This window comes from Arachis hypogaea, chromosome 19 (assembly GCF_003086295.3).
Source record: "Arachis hypogaea cultivar Tifrunner chromosome 19, arahy.Tifrunner.gnm2.J5K5, whole genome shotgun sequence".
Lineage (NCBI taxonomy): Eukaryota > Viridiplantae > Streptophyta > Magnoliopsida > Fabales > Fabaceae > Arachis > Arachis hypogaea.
In genome coordinates, this window is record NC_092054.1 from 11285778 (window position 1) to 11302443 (window position 16666).

The window sequence follows — 16666 nt, forward strand, 5'->3', positions numbered from 1 at the left end:
AACATAGTAGTTTGCTTTTTCAATTTTTTGAGACTTAAAATAGGCCCTTGCATTCTTCACATTACACTACAACCTTCTCCTACCCATCACTACCACCATCACATTGCCATCACCACACCTACACAATCCCAACAATCATGATCAACAAAGAGGCCCTTCTCCCCTTTCTCTTTCTTTCTTCCTTCTTCCTTGCATCATCATGAAAATCAAACCACCCCCACTCACAACCCACCACCAGTCCACCACCATCACCACAACAAACACTCACCCTTCTCCCTCATTACACCCCTACCTTCATCCCTCTAACAACTACAACTCAAAATGTCAATATCCCTAAATTCCAAAAGAATTATTCAATTCAAACAAACGAATGCCGTGGGGAGAATATGCAATGCAGGGTGAGGACATGACGAACTTTTCAGCTATGTTAGGGAAATGTGATGAACTTTCATGCGAAGAAATGTCAGAAGATGGCTACAATATTTCACAATTCTTCCTATATCAAACACAATCGAATATTTCAAAAATATTTCACATTTTTTAACAAAAAGCAATTAATAATGACCTATTTAACATTATTTTATCTAATATAAGGACTTAATAATAAACCTCTAACTTGTAAAGGCTTAGCTGAAAAAAATGGTAAAATTATAAGTATCAACAATATTTTTGAAAGGTAATTTTATTTACAAATCATTTCTTAAGGGAAAGACAGAAAGGTAATTTTATTTTAGAAAACTAGGTTAACGAAAGTATTTCTTTTGCATCATTTGACAACTTTAAGGGGTTAAATCACAGTACTGACAGAATAGGATCAAAATTACTCATGTCAAAGTTCAAAGGAGTTATTTACAATTTTTGTTCTAATTTATATTAAAAACAAAATCACCAAGAAGGAAATTGCTATCAATAAAGCTGATTTACCAATACCTTTTAACTACTCATGAATTTGGGTGAAGCACAAATTCTTTGGCAAAGCACCCCCCCAACTTCCTCTATATTGGTTATTGAATTCTTTACACTTGAACTAAGTCAACCAAGAAATCAAAATCTAATGAAACCATGATGAGTGCTAGCTAGTGTCCAAAGGTTTTTGCACATCATTCTCAAGTTGTTTCACACACTGAACAACATGTTCAACTTTCGTTGATAAGAATTTATTTTGCTCCTCAACAGTTTCCAGAAGGGAAAGTATCAGCTTGCGATATTGCTGACATTGCTGATCTCGACGCTCGAGTTCCTTTGTGAGTTGTCGAATTCTCTTATCCTTCGATTCCTAGTAGTAAAGCAAAACATATTGTTTTTAGATTTCATAAGCTCACAAATTCAAAATGTGTAAGGAAGCTGTAGGACAAAAGATGCCAACACAAAATCATGCAAATATCAATTTAGATTCATGCCTATGGTGCACTCTCAGAAATTATATTTCCACAACAACTCAAGCTTGTTTCCTAAGAAAGATAAGTTCCGTATCGTCATCAATTTCAAAATGCACCTCAAGATTGCAGGAGAAATCCTAGAATATCTACCAAAAGTATAGCATCAGACAATGGATAAATGTAACAAAGTAGGATGGGAAGAATAATTATAATTTATAACAATATGCATAAGATGCAACGAAATCCAGACTAGATCAACTCTTTTCACTAGGGCTGTTTCAGGCTTCTACATGCGTACCAAGACTCGGTGATGGAACATGCCAATTTCTATTGTATCCATATAGAATGAAGCAGAGATATTCAACCCAGTTGATACAGACTAAGCTATCAAACAACCAACAGTCTTCAACAAGGGCAACTGAACACACTTCTGCTTGGTTTGGACATTATTTTGGTACCCAACGTTTGGGCCAAGTCCTAATTCAATCCCTAACATTTCAAACATCCTATTTTAGTTTTAAAAAGTTTCAAACGTCCTATTAAGTCCCAAAAAGTTTCAAACGGATTTAATATTGTCCTATTGTTAAATTTGACATGAACAATTAGCATATTTAAGAGCTAATAACGTTTTATTTAAACATGTAAGTAAAATCGACCCACCAACATAAAAGCTTTTCCTTTGATTCTGGAGCGTTGATGATTGATAGGGTTTGGGATTTTTTTTACAAGGAGATTGAGAAGAGAAAGTGTTACAAAAAGGTTTTGGTTATGTTTCTCTAACACAAAAGAAGATATAACTTAACAATAGTGTTGTTAATGTTCACGTCACTCATTCCGTTAACTATTCGTGTAAATTTAATGGTAGGACAACATTGAACTCATTTGAAACTTTTTGAAATAGAAATAGGACGGTTGAAACGTTAGGAGTTATGACCAAATTAGAATTTGGTCCAAACATTGGAAACCAAAATAATACTTTACCCTAGAAAAATAAGACACAAAATAAAAGGAAAGCAAAACGGTAGGAAAGCAAAACGGTTAACAGATAAAAAAGAAGTAGCAAATTGCAGCAGCTATAGACCAGGTCACAACACTCATTCAGCAATATTTCGAAATTCAGATACACACCTATGGGTTGTCACAAAACAGTTTTATCTCCTGGTGCTCATATATAGTATATTATACCACTGGTTAGGGAACATAATTTCACATGAAGGTGACATTGACTGGGGTAAAAACACACTAAGTATACTGGTATAGTGTCGGCATCAGGCTAAGTATTCCAAAACCTGATACGTGAATTGTTCTAGCACCCAAAACTAGTAAAACTGTACAACCCTGAGTTGAAACGCAATTTTAATTTTTAACAATGACAAGAATATCTCCCTGAAGTAATACCTGCAATCATGATTTACAATGGATTTAAGAAAAATATGACTTAATGGCATTCAATTTCTAACATTATAAATATAATCAACAGATAGAGAAAAATCTACTCAATGTGAGGAATTGAAGAAAGGGAAACTTACTGTTGTACGATAAGAACGAACACCAGAACCCATCAGTGGATGACTATGTTCTTTTACAAATTTAGTAACAACCCACTTCCCACATTTATTAACTTTGACCATCATCATTGCCTCGCAGCCTTCTCTTATGCTAACCCGTGGTTTCCGATAAGGGTTGACTTTATCATTTTTCCCTCTCACATGAAAACCTTCCTTATTGCAAGTAAGACGACGAGAAATAATTCTGTTGTCAATTTCAGAACGATGACATTTATCAATGCGCACAATAAACCCTTCCTGTCTTGCATATTCATCATAAAAGTTCTTGGCATCAGCTTCAGAATCAAATTCCATACCAATATATGGTTCCAAAATTGAAGCGCCCACACATGGTCCTACTGTTTTTTCAGCAGAACTTTCGTTAGCAGTTACCAGTTCAGCTTCCAACTCCACTAACCAGATAACAATAAACAATTCGTTATTCAAATAACATATTCCCTCTTGAACTTATCAACACAAAAATCTTGCATATAAAAATATATATTTTTTCCTCTAACTACTATATGGAGCCAACTTGAAAGTAATTCACACAATTGCAACATCATCAATGAGAAAATCAATGGTTCAAGACTTCAACAGCATATAAATACTAGCATGACAAAGCATAAACATCTGATATTCAAGTCACTGATTTTCTCATTAATGATTAAAAATTCTCACTTTACCGTCGAAAGTTCATGGTGAAACCACAACAAGAGATCAATAAAATCCTAAATTTTCTAATAATCCTAACTAAATTGGACCTATCTATAACATGAAACCACAAGAAGACATAACCCATTCATTACAAAGTCCAAAAATCCTTAACAAATAGACACTGTTCTAAACCCACATTGCAAAAAACACAAGACCACGCTTGACAAAGCGAGAATAATCAAACTATCCTCAGAATTTAGTCAAATTTTTTCCTCCGCAAAATTGGATTTTCCATAAAGTTCTGTTTTTGTATAATTTAACATGAAAATAACAAGGTTGGAGGAAAGGAGGTTAACGCAAAAGCTTACTTGTTAGCGTGTAGAACAGAGCAGAGAGAAATAGGTGCGTGGAAGAAGCAGGGGGCTCACTCTTTTTCTCCTAAGCATAAAAACCAAAAACGGAGTTAAAAATGAAAACGGGAAGAGAGAGAGAGAGGGAAATACGGAGTGCAAAAGTGGGTCAGGAGTTTGGCCCAAATTAAGAAGCCCATTCATCGTCGCAAAAGGTCTCAAAGCCCAATCTTCACCAGACAAAAAATAAAAATATTGTTTTGATTCAATCAACTATGGCCATTATTTGGGCTAAGGCCCGTCATATCACCAAAAGAAAAAAAATATAGTCATTGTTTGTATTTTCATTTTTCAGGATAAAAGAAGTATTATTTTTAAGATTTTTAATTTGAATGTATTGTTTGTGTCAAGCAATTTTATACGTGTATCTAATTATATAGTACTATAGTACTATGTTAGAAAAACTAAACTTTTTACACTGACTGCATAAATAGTTATCCATACGAACAAATATAATTAAATGACGAACAAATATAATTGAACGATTGTATAAAACATTTTGTATTGTCAGTATATTAAAATTAAATTTTATTATTAAAACCAAAAGTTATTTATTTTTTGAATTATTTTATTTCTGATCTTTAAGAAGGGGCCTGTATCTCCCTTAAGTAGTTATAGAGAGAAAAACTATGAAAAAAAAAAATAAATTACAAATTTATCTTTATATGGACAAATTTATTCATGTAAAATATAAAATTCTAACCATATATATAATATTGTTTAGTATTTTTAATTGAAAAATATAAAATTATATTATTTTAAACCACACCAAATGAATATAAAACAAAATGACTATAGATTTTATTTTTTTTTATTTTTAAGTTTGCTCACAAAAATACGCTTTTCGCATATATATTTATTATCAACTATATTAGGTGTACACTAAAAATCAATTGCTCGTATAAAATAAATATTAAAATATAAAATATAAATTAAAAATAAATTAAATAAAGTATATATTTATACACAAATATACGATGCATAATTTGGTGACACCTGTGCATATAGAATTTTTTATTTACTATATATGTCATCTTATTTATTAGTATTTTTTAATTGAATTAACGAGATAACACCGAATCAATTTTTAAAATTTAACACAAATAGGGGAAAAAAAGTATTAAGAACACAATTGGTATTTATACCACAAACCATCAAATTACCTTACAATAACTAATCCAAAACATTTCAATAATCAAATATTTCAATACTAACAATTTAACAATAAATAGCCAAACATTTTACCCGAATTAATCGAACATTTTAACTCAAACGACCAAACAAAATAAAGTAGGCACCCACAGCTCTTTTGTGATAAAATTAATAATTAAAATTATTAGATAATAATGTAATCAAATTTTTAAATAATTTAATAAATTTTAATTATTAATCTCATATAAAAATAATTATACGTAAATTTTTTATTAAACAATTTAATTAAATTTATTAAATTATTTAATAATTTTTTATTATTAATTTTACACAAAAATAACTCCACCTAAGTTTCATCATCAAATATCTTCCCAAAAGAACTTGATGAAATTTTGCATGTTAGCTTCCTGAAAATGCATGAAGACAAGAATAGATCCATCCATGTCTGGGCTTAGAGCCAACAATCCCCTATCAAAGGGAAACAAAGCACCTTGACCAAAGTGAACCAACCTTCCCCAACTAAAATCAGCTTCATACACCGCCATGCTCATCCAGCTTGTTGTAACTCCAAAGTTTGGATTCCCATAGAATAACACATCTTCTCTATACTCTCCTTTTTCCAAGAAAGGAGTCCTAATTCGATCCATTCGCTTTTAGCACGCAAAGAAATCCATTTGTGATCTTATGTATTCATCGTTAATTCTTTCCACTGCTTCCCTTATGTTCTTTGCAGCATAACTCAGCGGCTTTGACACGATCTCTCCGACTCGTGAAAGCTAAAGCGTTTCCAAAATAGTTTTGAGGCAGAGGAGGATTCAGCTTCTTGCGAATATCAACCACCGTCTGGAATACAGTTGGTTGATGTTTGCTAAGCTCACGAGCCTTACAAGCAGATCTCCATAGATGTGCTCCAATGGCTTCAAATCTGCTATAAGGCTCCCGGGATTGGAAGTCGTTATTATCATTATTGGCATCTTTCTTCAGTTTTTTGGACTTGTTCCCATGTGAGCTTCAATTGAAAGAAAGTTGTCTTCTTCTTTTGCTCTTCTATGGTGTTGGTTCTTCCCAGAATGAGTGGAAGAGGCTTAATCTCTGCATGATCAAAGCGTGGCGATGACAGTGGGTGTGACGGTTTTAGCAACGTTCGGTCATGAAACGGCAATTCACTTGCCTCCAATGTCTCTCCTCTACTCATCTTTATTCAGTAAATGGTGAAATCAATCATTAAATACTTGCTTTTACAAATAACAAAAATAATAAAAGAAGCTCTTCCGAGTAAGCAGATTCTAACCATTTTCGTCGGTATTTAATTAATAAAAATATTAAATAGTAAATTATTATTTATATCTATAAAAATTTTAAATGAAAATAAATTTATTCATAAAACAATAAAGTTAAAAAAATGCGCTGTAACTGGAGCACGACTCAAAATCCAAATTATTTCTTTTGATAATAACGGCCTTCTATAAAAGGAAGTGATTTCAATAAACACGCCTAAAATGTTGTCTTTTTAATATATTTTTTAAAAATTAAAATTTAATATATGTAATCGATTAAACTATATTATTTCAGTCATAATAATATTGAATAAATCGATTTGACCAAAAATTGATGAATTAAATTTTTAAACTAATTTAAATTAATTTTTATTTTTTTTATAAAAAAATAACTATAATATTTTTAATATAAAAAATAACTAAAATATTTATATATATGAAGTTTAAAAATTCTAAATCATGTCCCTATTAGGTAGCGTTTGGTGGAGAGACAGAGACAGAAAGACTAAGACTGAGAGACAGAGACTAAGAGACAGAGATTAAAATAAATTTCAGTATTCTGTTTGGTGTAAAGTGGGAGACAAAAATTAAAACAAAAATAAAATTCTAATTTAATTTGTACAAAGGATAAAATTGGAATTAATTAATTGAAATGAAGGTATTTTAGGTATAAAATGTTATTAAAGTTTCAGTCTCTATCTCTAAAAATTTTAGTCCCCTGTGTCCCTACTTTTTGAAGGTACTGAAATACTGAAATTTTAGGGACAGAGACAGAAATTTTAGTACCAGTCTTTGAACCAACAAACATGATACTGAGTCTCAGTCTCAGTCTCTGTCTCAGTACCTCAAAACAAACGCTACCCAACTTTAGAGAAAAAAAATGATTAGAAGTTAAGGTTCTCAATAAATAATAATAATAATAAAAGTATTATTGTCATTTTTAATATTTAAAAAAGAGAAATGTTAGGAGTTAGTAATTTTTGTGATTTGTAACTATCAAGTAGTCATCAATAATGTTTTTAATGGTATGAGATTTTATCCAATAGTGTAAAATTACTCATTTTTCTTTTACTAGTTACATGCTGATCAGAATTTAATAAAGTTGCTGACTCCTAGATTTTTTCTTTTAAAAAAATTGTTTTAAACGTGACTCCCTCTATAAAAACATTACTAAGTAGTAAATGATCAATTAACCCGCTAATTAAATACTAAACGTGTATAAAAATAACCTTTGCCCATGAGTTGATGAAGTGAATGCCTGCAAGGCCATCACATAAGGGATGAGACAAAGCGATTCCAATGGCGATGCCTTCTTGTAATTCTTTGAACCTTGTGATCTGTGCGAGCAACAAAGGAAGCTCCTCTATGGGGCGAGAATAATCAACGGTTGGGATGAGTTCCTTGATTGGCTGATTTGGTGAGAAGTCTCCATATTCAGCCATTGATTTGTTGGATTGGGCTTCAAGAAGCATGGCTCCTTTTGCGTTACAATCCAGTTTCAAACGATCACCTTGGATCCAATTCAACCTGCAAGCTAAGGGATAATAATGAACCAAGATGTGGCTAAGAGACTCTCGCATTCTCTCAACAAACACATTGAAATCATCTTCGGATTCTGAATGTTTTGGCTTGTAAAAATGTAGAGTGTCGGTTGGTGACTCCAACGTGGGACTTGGTCATTCTCTGCTAACCATAAGACACCATTCGGAGTTTCTTTTTTTGGTGTCACACTATAGGAACCTATGATTCTTGCCATTTTTTTGTCGGTTTCAACACTCAAGTCTCAAGGCTTGGGATGACTGTGCTTTATGCCGAATCAGTAATCACAATACATATATGACTAAAATAAAAAATATATTTTTTAGTCAATCTTATAATTTTTTATTAAATAATATAATATATTACAAAATTTATTGATATTAAATTATTAAAAAATTATATGATTAAATAAAAATTCTAATAAATATTAAAGAATTACTTGTAGTTAAACATTAAAAAAATAAAATTAAAATTAATACATTTAAAAATATTAAAAATTTTAAATTTATAATAAAAAAACAAAAAAAACTAGTAAAAAAATTAAGTTAGCGTGTGACATTTAATTTTCAAAATTAAAATAAATTACTTAATGTAAAGTTAGAAACAATTAAATGCATCTGTAAAAATAATATAATAGATAATATATGAATAAATAATATTATATATAACAAATTAATATATAAATAAATAATATTATGACATGTGATGCAATTAATGAATCGATGCATGATCGTATCGTTATACAGGACCATCACGATGATGTGATATTGATATTTGATTAAACAAAACATTTTGATATATTTTTCAATTTAAATTTGTGAAGGAGCATCAAGTTCCATGTGGATACTCTGAAGGATAATAAAAATAAAGATTGTAAATCTTTATTAGAATTAAAATGTTAGTTTGGTTAATTAGTAGTTTGTTGTTAATATTTTCTCTTGTACTAGTATATATATTAGTAGTTAACCCTTTAGAAAGGGATAGTATTGTATCTATTTCATATATCTTTAGGTATCCATAAATCAAAGAATTTTTTTTTTTGTTTTTTTTGTTTTTTTTTTATTTTTTGCTAAACTAGTTAATGTTCCAAAGCTTTTTTATGGTATTAAGAGCTTAGGTCTTTTGAAGATCTATGACTTTTTCGTTAAATGATTCTACTATCTCTGCTAATAAAGATTCAAGTGCTGCAAATACAAATTCTTCTCAGATTCCACTTCAATTCTTCAACCAAAAGCCCTTTAATCCGATTCAAGATAAGTTGGAGAAAAATAACCACAAAACATGGGAGCAACAAGCTTTGGCAGCCATTCGAGGACAAGCATTGGAAAATCACCTTTATCAAGAAAAGATCCCTACACCTTTTGAAAATTCAGAGAATCAATCTGCTGGTATTGAATCTTCTCAATACAAACAATGGATTCAACATGATCAAAACCTAATTTCATTGTTGCTGGCCTCTATGGATTCTGCTATCAAACTTAAAATGGTTGGATGTACTTATAGCTACTAGATTTGGAATAGGATTGAGGCATATTTTGCTGAGTCTACAAAACTTCGAATCAAACAATGAAAGGCACAGCTCAAGCTTATCAAGAAACACAATCTCATTACTTCAGAATATATTTCAAAGATCAAAGTCATTGCAGATTCATTAGCAGCCTTGGAAAAGCCTCTCAAACCAGAAAAATAGGTTAAAGCTATTCTTGAAGGTCTAAATGAAGATTATCAAATGCTTATGACTACCATCAATTCAAAACCAGATATGTTTACCCTATGTGAAGTTGAAACTATATTGTTAACTCATGATGAAATGTTGGACAAGTATAGAAAACCAGAGAATCTAGTGATGCAAGCTAACCTCACACAGTCCTCCTTTCCATCCATTCCAAACTTCAATCGTGGGACTGGAGGAAGAAGAGGGAGAGGAGGTGGAAGATTCACAAGAGGAGGAGGAAGATCTTTTTATAGTTCTCCTAGACCTCAGTGCCAAGTTTGTGGGCATTTTGGCCACATTGCTTGGCACTGCTTCCATCGATTTAATCAAGAAATTTTACCCCCTTCCCAGTCTCAATCCTTTAGGCCTAATAATTCTGGATACAACATTGCATTACCAGCTTCCTCTTCACAAAACAATACCCCAACTTCTACTCCTTCACCACCAACTTCATCTTTTCATAATACACAAGCTTTTCTAGCTGCACCATCTACCATTTCTGATCCAGCATGGTATCCAGATACAGGAGCCTCACATCATGTGACTCCACATCAATCAAACATGCTATCTTGCTCCGAATACTCTGGTCCTGAGCAGGTTCAAATTGGCAATGGTTCAGGTATCTCTATCTCTCATATTGGTAGTTCTTTTTTGTATTCTTTGGATTCTAAACACTGATTTTCATTGCAACAGTTAATTCACACACCTCACATTACTAAGAACCTAATTAGTGTATCTAAGTTTGCTCAAGATAATTTTGTTTACTTTGAATTTCATGCAACTTACTGTGTTATTCGTTGTCAGTTCACCCAGAAAATTCTACTACAAGATTTTAGAAGAAGAGGTTTTTATCAGTTTGTGAATGTGGGTGTGCCTCAAACTACATCAGTTTCTAACCTCCTCGTGTCTTTACTATTTCTTGTTCTATTCTTTATTTGTGGCACAAAAGTTTAGGACATTCAGCCACTAAAACAGTTCAATTAGTTCTCAATCAATGTAATATAGCTTACAATACTCTCAATTCTGATTTAGTTTCTAAGACTTGTAATAATTGTGCTGAAGCAAAAATGCATAAACTTTATTTTTCAGATTCTATTACATCTTATACTTCTCCTTTACAATTAGTTTATAGTGATGTATGGGGTCCTGCCCCATTGTGTCTCATCTTGGTTATCGATATTATGTTACTTTTATAGATGCTTTTAGTAGATACACTTGTACTTATTTGCTTGTTAATAAGTCACAAGTTTTACATGCCTTTAAACAATACAAAAATCTAATGGAAAATCTTACTAATTGCAAAATTAAGGAGTTTCAATCTGACAATGGTGGTGAATATAAATCTCTTGCTTTTGCTAATTTTATAGCACAAGAAGGCATCTTACATAGATTTTCATGTCCTTATATTCCTGAACAGAATGGCTGTGCAGAGAAGAAGCATAACCTCATTGAAATGAGTTTGTCTATGTTATCTACTGCTTTTATGCCGTTAACTTATTGGGATAAAGCTGTTATTACATCCACTTATTTAATCAATCGTTTACCCACTGTCATTTTGGCTAACAAATCACCACATGAAGTCTTATTCAATCATAAACCAGATTATAGTTTTTTAAAAAATTTTGGCTGTTCTTGCTATCCATTATTGAAACCTTACACTAATAACAAACTTGAATCTAGATATAAGAAATGCTTGTTTTTAGGTTATGCTACAAATTACAAGGGTTATAAATGTCTTGACTCCACTGGTAGAATTTATATATCTCGACATGTATACTTTAATGAGTCTGAATTTTTCTATCTTGAATTATTTCATCAATCTTCTTCTGCAAATTCATCACAGGTTCCTCTCAATACTGATCAGGTAATAAGTTCTAATTTTCCTACTTTGGTGTCACATAATAAGCTTTGCACTACTCTTAATACTCCTTTTATCAGTATAGATTCTTTTATGCCAAGTAACACTAGCACTACCACTAATATTAATGATTGTCCTTCTCGTACTACTAGAAATGATGATATAATTACTACTAATAATAATAATTTAAATCATCTTGACACTCAAACTCACCAAGATACTCTTAATACTAGAAATGATGATATAGCTACTACTAATACTGATTCTATAATACCCATATCAGATAACCACATAGCGCCTTCTTCTGTTGAGAGACAAGATGATTCCCTATCTGAGTCACAACAATCTAAACCTTCTCTAAATGTACACCCTATGGCCACCAGGTCTAAAATTGGTTCTTCTAGACCAAAAATCTTTACTACTATGATTAATACTATCACCAACAGTCTAAATTATATCCCTAAAATATCAACTATTGCTCTTAGTATTTCACATTGGCATAGAACTATGATTGAAGAGTATGATGCTCTTTTAAGAACTAAAACCTGGGATTTAGTCCCTGTACCTCAAAATACCAAAATTATTGAGTGCAAATGGATGTACACAATCAACAAGCTACCTGATGGATCAATTCAAAAATACAAAGCTAGGTTAGTGGCACAAGGATTTCATCAACAAGAGGGCTTTGATTTTGAGCAAGTTTTTAGTCCCGTTATAAGGCCAACTACCATTAGATTAGTTTTAAGTATAGCATTATCTAGAAATTGGATCATTAGGTAATTTAATTTTAATAATGCTTTTTTGAATGGTGATTTACAACACATTATTTACATGTCTCAACCAATTGAATTTGAACAAAAAAGTGATACTCATGTTTGTAAATTGAACAAGTCTCTTTATAGCTTAAAACAAGTCCCAAGAGAATGGTTTTTAAAACTCAGTAAGACTTTGAATCTATTTGGTTTTAAAAGTGCTAATTGTGACACATCTCTCTTTATTTTGACACCTCTAATCACTCGATACTACGACTACAATAACTAAAGAGGTATTTATAACATGTTATTAGGTTAAAATAAAGAAAACCCTAAAACCCACAAACATAAAGTCCAATCTAGTAACTAAATAAATAAAAATCAAAATACATCAAAATAAATTAGTAACTTTTAAATAGTATTTAATCTCTTCATATCACGAATATTTAAAGCATGTAGTATTTTTTAAAATAAGATATCGTCGGATTCTTGTTGACAATTTGATATTATGCATATGGAATTAAGTTGTAATTTTGACACACTTTTTTTTGTATTAACATTATTTTTGCACACATTATAAATAAAAAAAATAATATGTATGTGCCACATTAAGTTGGTGTAATTATGAAGTAGAAATTCAGTTAGCTTTTAGAGTTAACTGATAATTTAGTGATCAAGTTGAGATTCAAGTGAAAATAAAAGAATAATTTTGATGGGATAAGAATTGTTTTGGTCCCTAACGTTGAGTGTCAGAATCGAAACCGTTCTTAACGTAATTTTTGATTTAGAATCATCCTTAACATTTTTTTCGTATTAAAATCGTCCTTTTAACTTTTTACGGACAAAAATATCCTTTACCACTACCAACACCTTTACCACCACCAGCACCTCCCTTACTCCCATCAAATACTAATAATCAGAATCAGAATCAAATTCAGAAGCAAAAACAACATCAAATTCAATGAGTACCCAATTTAACAATATCAAATTCAGAATCAACATCAAATTCAACAACAAAATCAACACACAAAGTCAGAATTAAAAGGAGAATCAGAAGCAGAAACAAAGCAAATTAAAAGCAAATACAGAAGCAAAAGAAAATGTAGATGCAGAAGATGAAGCAGATGCAGAAGTCGGAGCAGAAGAAGAAGCAGATGTAGGCAGAAGCAAATCGAAAGCAGACGCAGAAGAAGGAGCAGATGCAGAAGTCGAAGCAGAACCACTGGCGCTTCCCCGACGGCAGCTCATGGACGAATCGGCGGCGACGCTCAGCAGCGTGGTCTCCCTCTAAGGCCCAATGACGACGCGACGGCGGCGGCGACCCCTAGCAGCTCCGGCGCATCTCCTTTCCCTCTTCTCTTCTCCCCCGTCGCAGCCCCTCTCTCCTTTCTTCTTTCTTTCGGCGCCGTCCCCCTCCCCCCTTCCCCTTCCCTTCCCCCCTTCCCCCTCTCCCTTTTTCTTTCCCCTTTTCCTCCCCCCCTCGCGCCTTTCCCCTTTTCCCCTCCTCTCCCCCCTCGCATTCTTTTGTTTTTTTATTTATTAGAATAGGGGTAATTTAGTAATAAAATTAAAAATTTTATTAAAAATGACGATTTTAATACGAAAAAAAGTTAAAGGTGACTCTAAATCATTGTTCTGAAAATCAAACCCGACTGGCCGGTTCAACTGGATTAACCGGAAATCGATCATCTAGTCGTTCGGTTGAGGTGCAAAACCGTCTGGCAGAAAATCGGTAAAAAAACCGGTTGAACCGGTGGTTAACCAGTAAACTATTTGAACCGAACGATTTTTCCCAGTTTTCAATTAAAAAAATGAAAAAAATAAAAAATATATAAACCCTTCCCCATTTTCTCTCTCTCACTCACGCACAAGACCCACCCCCTCTCTCTCTCTCCACTCCACGGAACCCTAGCCCCCTTTTCTTTCTCCCTTCCAGCCAACAGCAGCAGGAGCCACCGCCCATGCCCAACGTCGTCGTCGACGACGAACTCGTCTCCTCAGCCAGCGTCCAGCCTCGTCGTCGCCGATCCTCTTCTCCTGGATCCCATCTCCTCGCGTCGCTAGGTCTCATCGCCGAACGGATAGAGGGTGTTGTCGCCGCCGGGTGGAACTGACCGTGGTGGCATCAAGAATCGTCGCCTGTGGAAGGTGAAGGTATACTCGTCGCTGTCATCGTTTCTCTTCCCCTCGCCGTCGTCTCTCTCTGTCGCTGTCGAGCCCTCTCTCTATCTTCGTCGTCGTTGGCCACCCTGAAATCATGTCTCCGTCGGTCCGTCCTCATCATCGATCCCCCTCTCTCGCGCGTCAAGCCTGTCTTCAATCCCCTCTATCTCTGAGCTCACTTCCCCTCTTCCATCGCCGTCACTTGGATTCCTCCTTCGCCGCCGGTCTTCAATTTAATTTTGCTTGTTTTTGTACTTTTATTTGGTTTCTGATTTCTGATTCTAAGTTTAATAATTTCTTCTTAGCTTGAGTTTATGAATTTTTGAGTTTGTAAGCAGATCCCTACCATGCTTCAGTTTTCATTTTTAGGAGTTAATTGCTATTTTTTTGGATTTGGTCATGTTGATTGTTGCTTGTTTGTCTGGGTTAATTGTTGTTTTTCATTGCTATCTTCTGCATTTCATTTTTGTTGATTGCTGCTGTCTTTTGCTTTTTAGCTTTTAATTTTGTTAATTAAATGAATTAATCAAGTTTTTTATTCTGTTTTTGTAAATTTTAAATTATGTTTTAATTTTGTTCTATTTTTAATTTGTTACTACAATTTGATTTCATAATCTGTTTGTTTGATTTCATAATATTTTTGTAATTTTGTTTGTTTGTTCAAATTATGATTATGTTTGTTCAAAATTTAAATTATGATTATGTTTGCAAATTAAATGGTTAGTGGTTATTACCGATTTGTTTCAATTGTTTGTTATTTTTTATTATTAGGTTATAGATTGAAATTTTAAATTTTAAATTTTATTAGGTTAAATTTTATTGAAATTTAAATATTTAAAATTATATATTAAATTTTTAATAATTTTATTTAATATTTAATTAATCCGATCGAACTATTAAACCAGTGAACCGGTCACTTCATTGGTTTATTGACAGGTCCGGTTCTTGCAACCTTGCTCTAAAAAAAAAATTACGTTGGGAACGGTTTCGATTCTGACCCTTAATGTTAGGGACCAAAACAATACGTATCCCAATTTTGATTATACTTAATTCCTAACTATCTCACCAAACTAAGTTATATTAAATACAAAAATATCAAATAATTTCAATCTTGAATTTTTTTATAGAATAATATTTAATAATTTTATTGAACAATATTATTATTATTATTATTATTATTATTATTATTATTATTATTATTATTATTATTGAGTGAAATATATATATACTTTTTTATAGTTTTACGCAAAAAAAAATTTAATAAATATTTGAAAAATTTAGTGAGTCATGCTGGAAATGGACGGAGGACTGTTATATCTAACGAGAAAAATGTTGGGTATTGATGTGTCTATTAATTTTTTTGGGGATTAAAATGTCCGTTTTTAAAATTTTTGAGGACTGATTTGAGTAATTATTCCGCCAAAAAATAAACTGAAAACTGATTTGTCTACCGGAGTAAAATTTTAAAGATATTTTTGTATACTAATTTTTTTTGGACTAAAATTTTTTCCACTTATTCATCATCGTTTTAATCTTTTCTTTTCCTTCTTTGTCTTCACATTTTTCCTCGTCACTTTTGTTCGTCTTCACATTTTCTTTCTTATTTTTACTTCCACTTATTCGTAAATAATTCTTCAGCTACCACATCAAAGAAAAAGGGAGAATAACAAATTTATTTTGAGGGTTATCTAAAATTGGGTTGTTTTGGATCTGAATGTGAGGTTCATATTTCTTTTGGGATAGCGTCTGACATTTGCTAGTATCGAGATGCCGTTGCTCAAGTTTTTCGTGAAGAGGTGGGGGAGTGGTACCTGCAAAAGACTCCAATACTTAAGTTAGTTAGGGTTTTTGACAGGTTTTTAATAGATTTGGTTCGAAAAATACCTGAGAGCGTCAGTGTATTTATAAATATGGATGTAGAGTCAATAACTACTTTTTAGAATAGTTTCACTTTTGATAGTGAATAACTGTTCCTTTCGATTAGGGAAGTTGTTGAAATCTCTTCCTTCTAAATGAAGAGAAGAGTTTGTAGGAATCAGCTTATTAATCTAAGTAGGTAGGGCTAAGATTTGCGTAATCGAGTCCAACTTTCATAAAGTCAAATAGAATTGGGCTTTGCTCATTTTTAAGTATGGCTATATTTTGAATCAGGGTATAAATAAAACTTATTAAACAATTTTTCTCATTTTTTTTCATCTTTTTTCGTTTGAACGTGTGA

At 32.3% G+C, this 16666-nt stretch overlaps 1 protein-coding gene and 1 pseudogene across 2 annotated transcripts; both read right to left on the reverse strand.

Annotated features, from left to right (window-relative positions):
- Window positions 1–801: 801 nt before the first annotated feature.
- On the reverse strand, window positions 802–4054 carry LOC112779315 (protein FAR1-RELATED SEQUENCE 5). Of its 2 annotated transcripts, none has more exons than XM_025823558.2 (3): window positions 3952–4054; window positions 2909–3339; window positions 802–1276 (listed from the first exon to the last, which is right to left on the reverse strand). In XM_025823558.2, coding segments are annotated over exons 1-3 (636 nt in total). In that variant the 5' UTR covers window positions 3953–4054; the 3' UTR covers window positions 802–1072. The 2 variants fall into 2 exon arrangements, with proteins under 2 accessions (XP_025679343.1, XP_029151837.1); XM_029296004.2 differs by having other exon boundaries at window positions 2909–3285; window positions 3952–4036.
- Window positions 4055–5492: 1438 nt separating this feature from the next.
- On the reverse strand, window positions 5493–8292 carry LOC112776960 (hydroxycinnamoyl-CoA:piscidic acid hydroxycinnamoyltransferase-like; annotated as a pseudogene).
- Window positions 8293–16666: the final 8374 nt, after the last annotated feature.

Excerpts from the sequence above, each read along its gene's own strand:
- LOC112779315 (XM_025823558.2), bottom strand. Across the intron at positions 1,277-2,908 it reads TTCGTTCTTATCGTACAACA|GAATCGAAGGATAAGAGAAT; the intron begins GTAAGTTTCCCT and ends CTTTACTACTAG.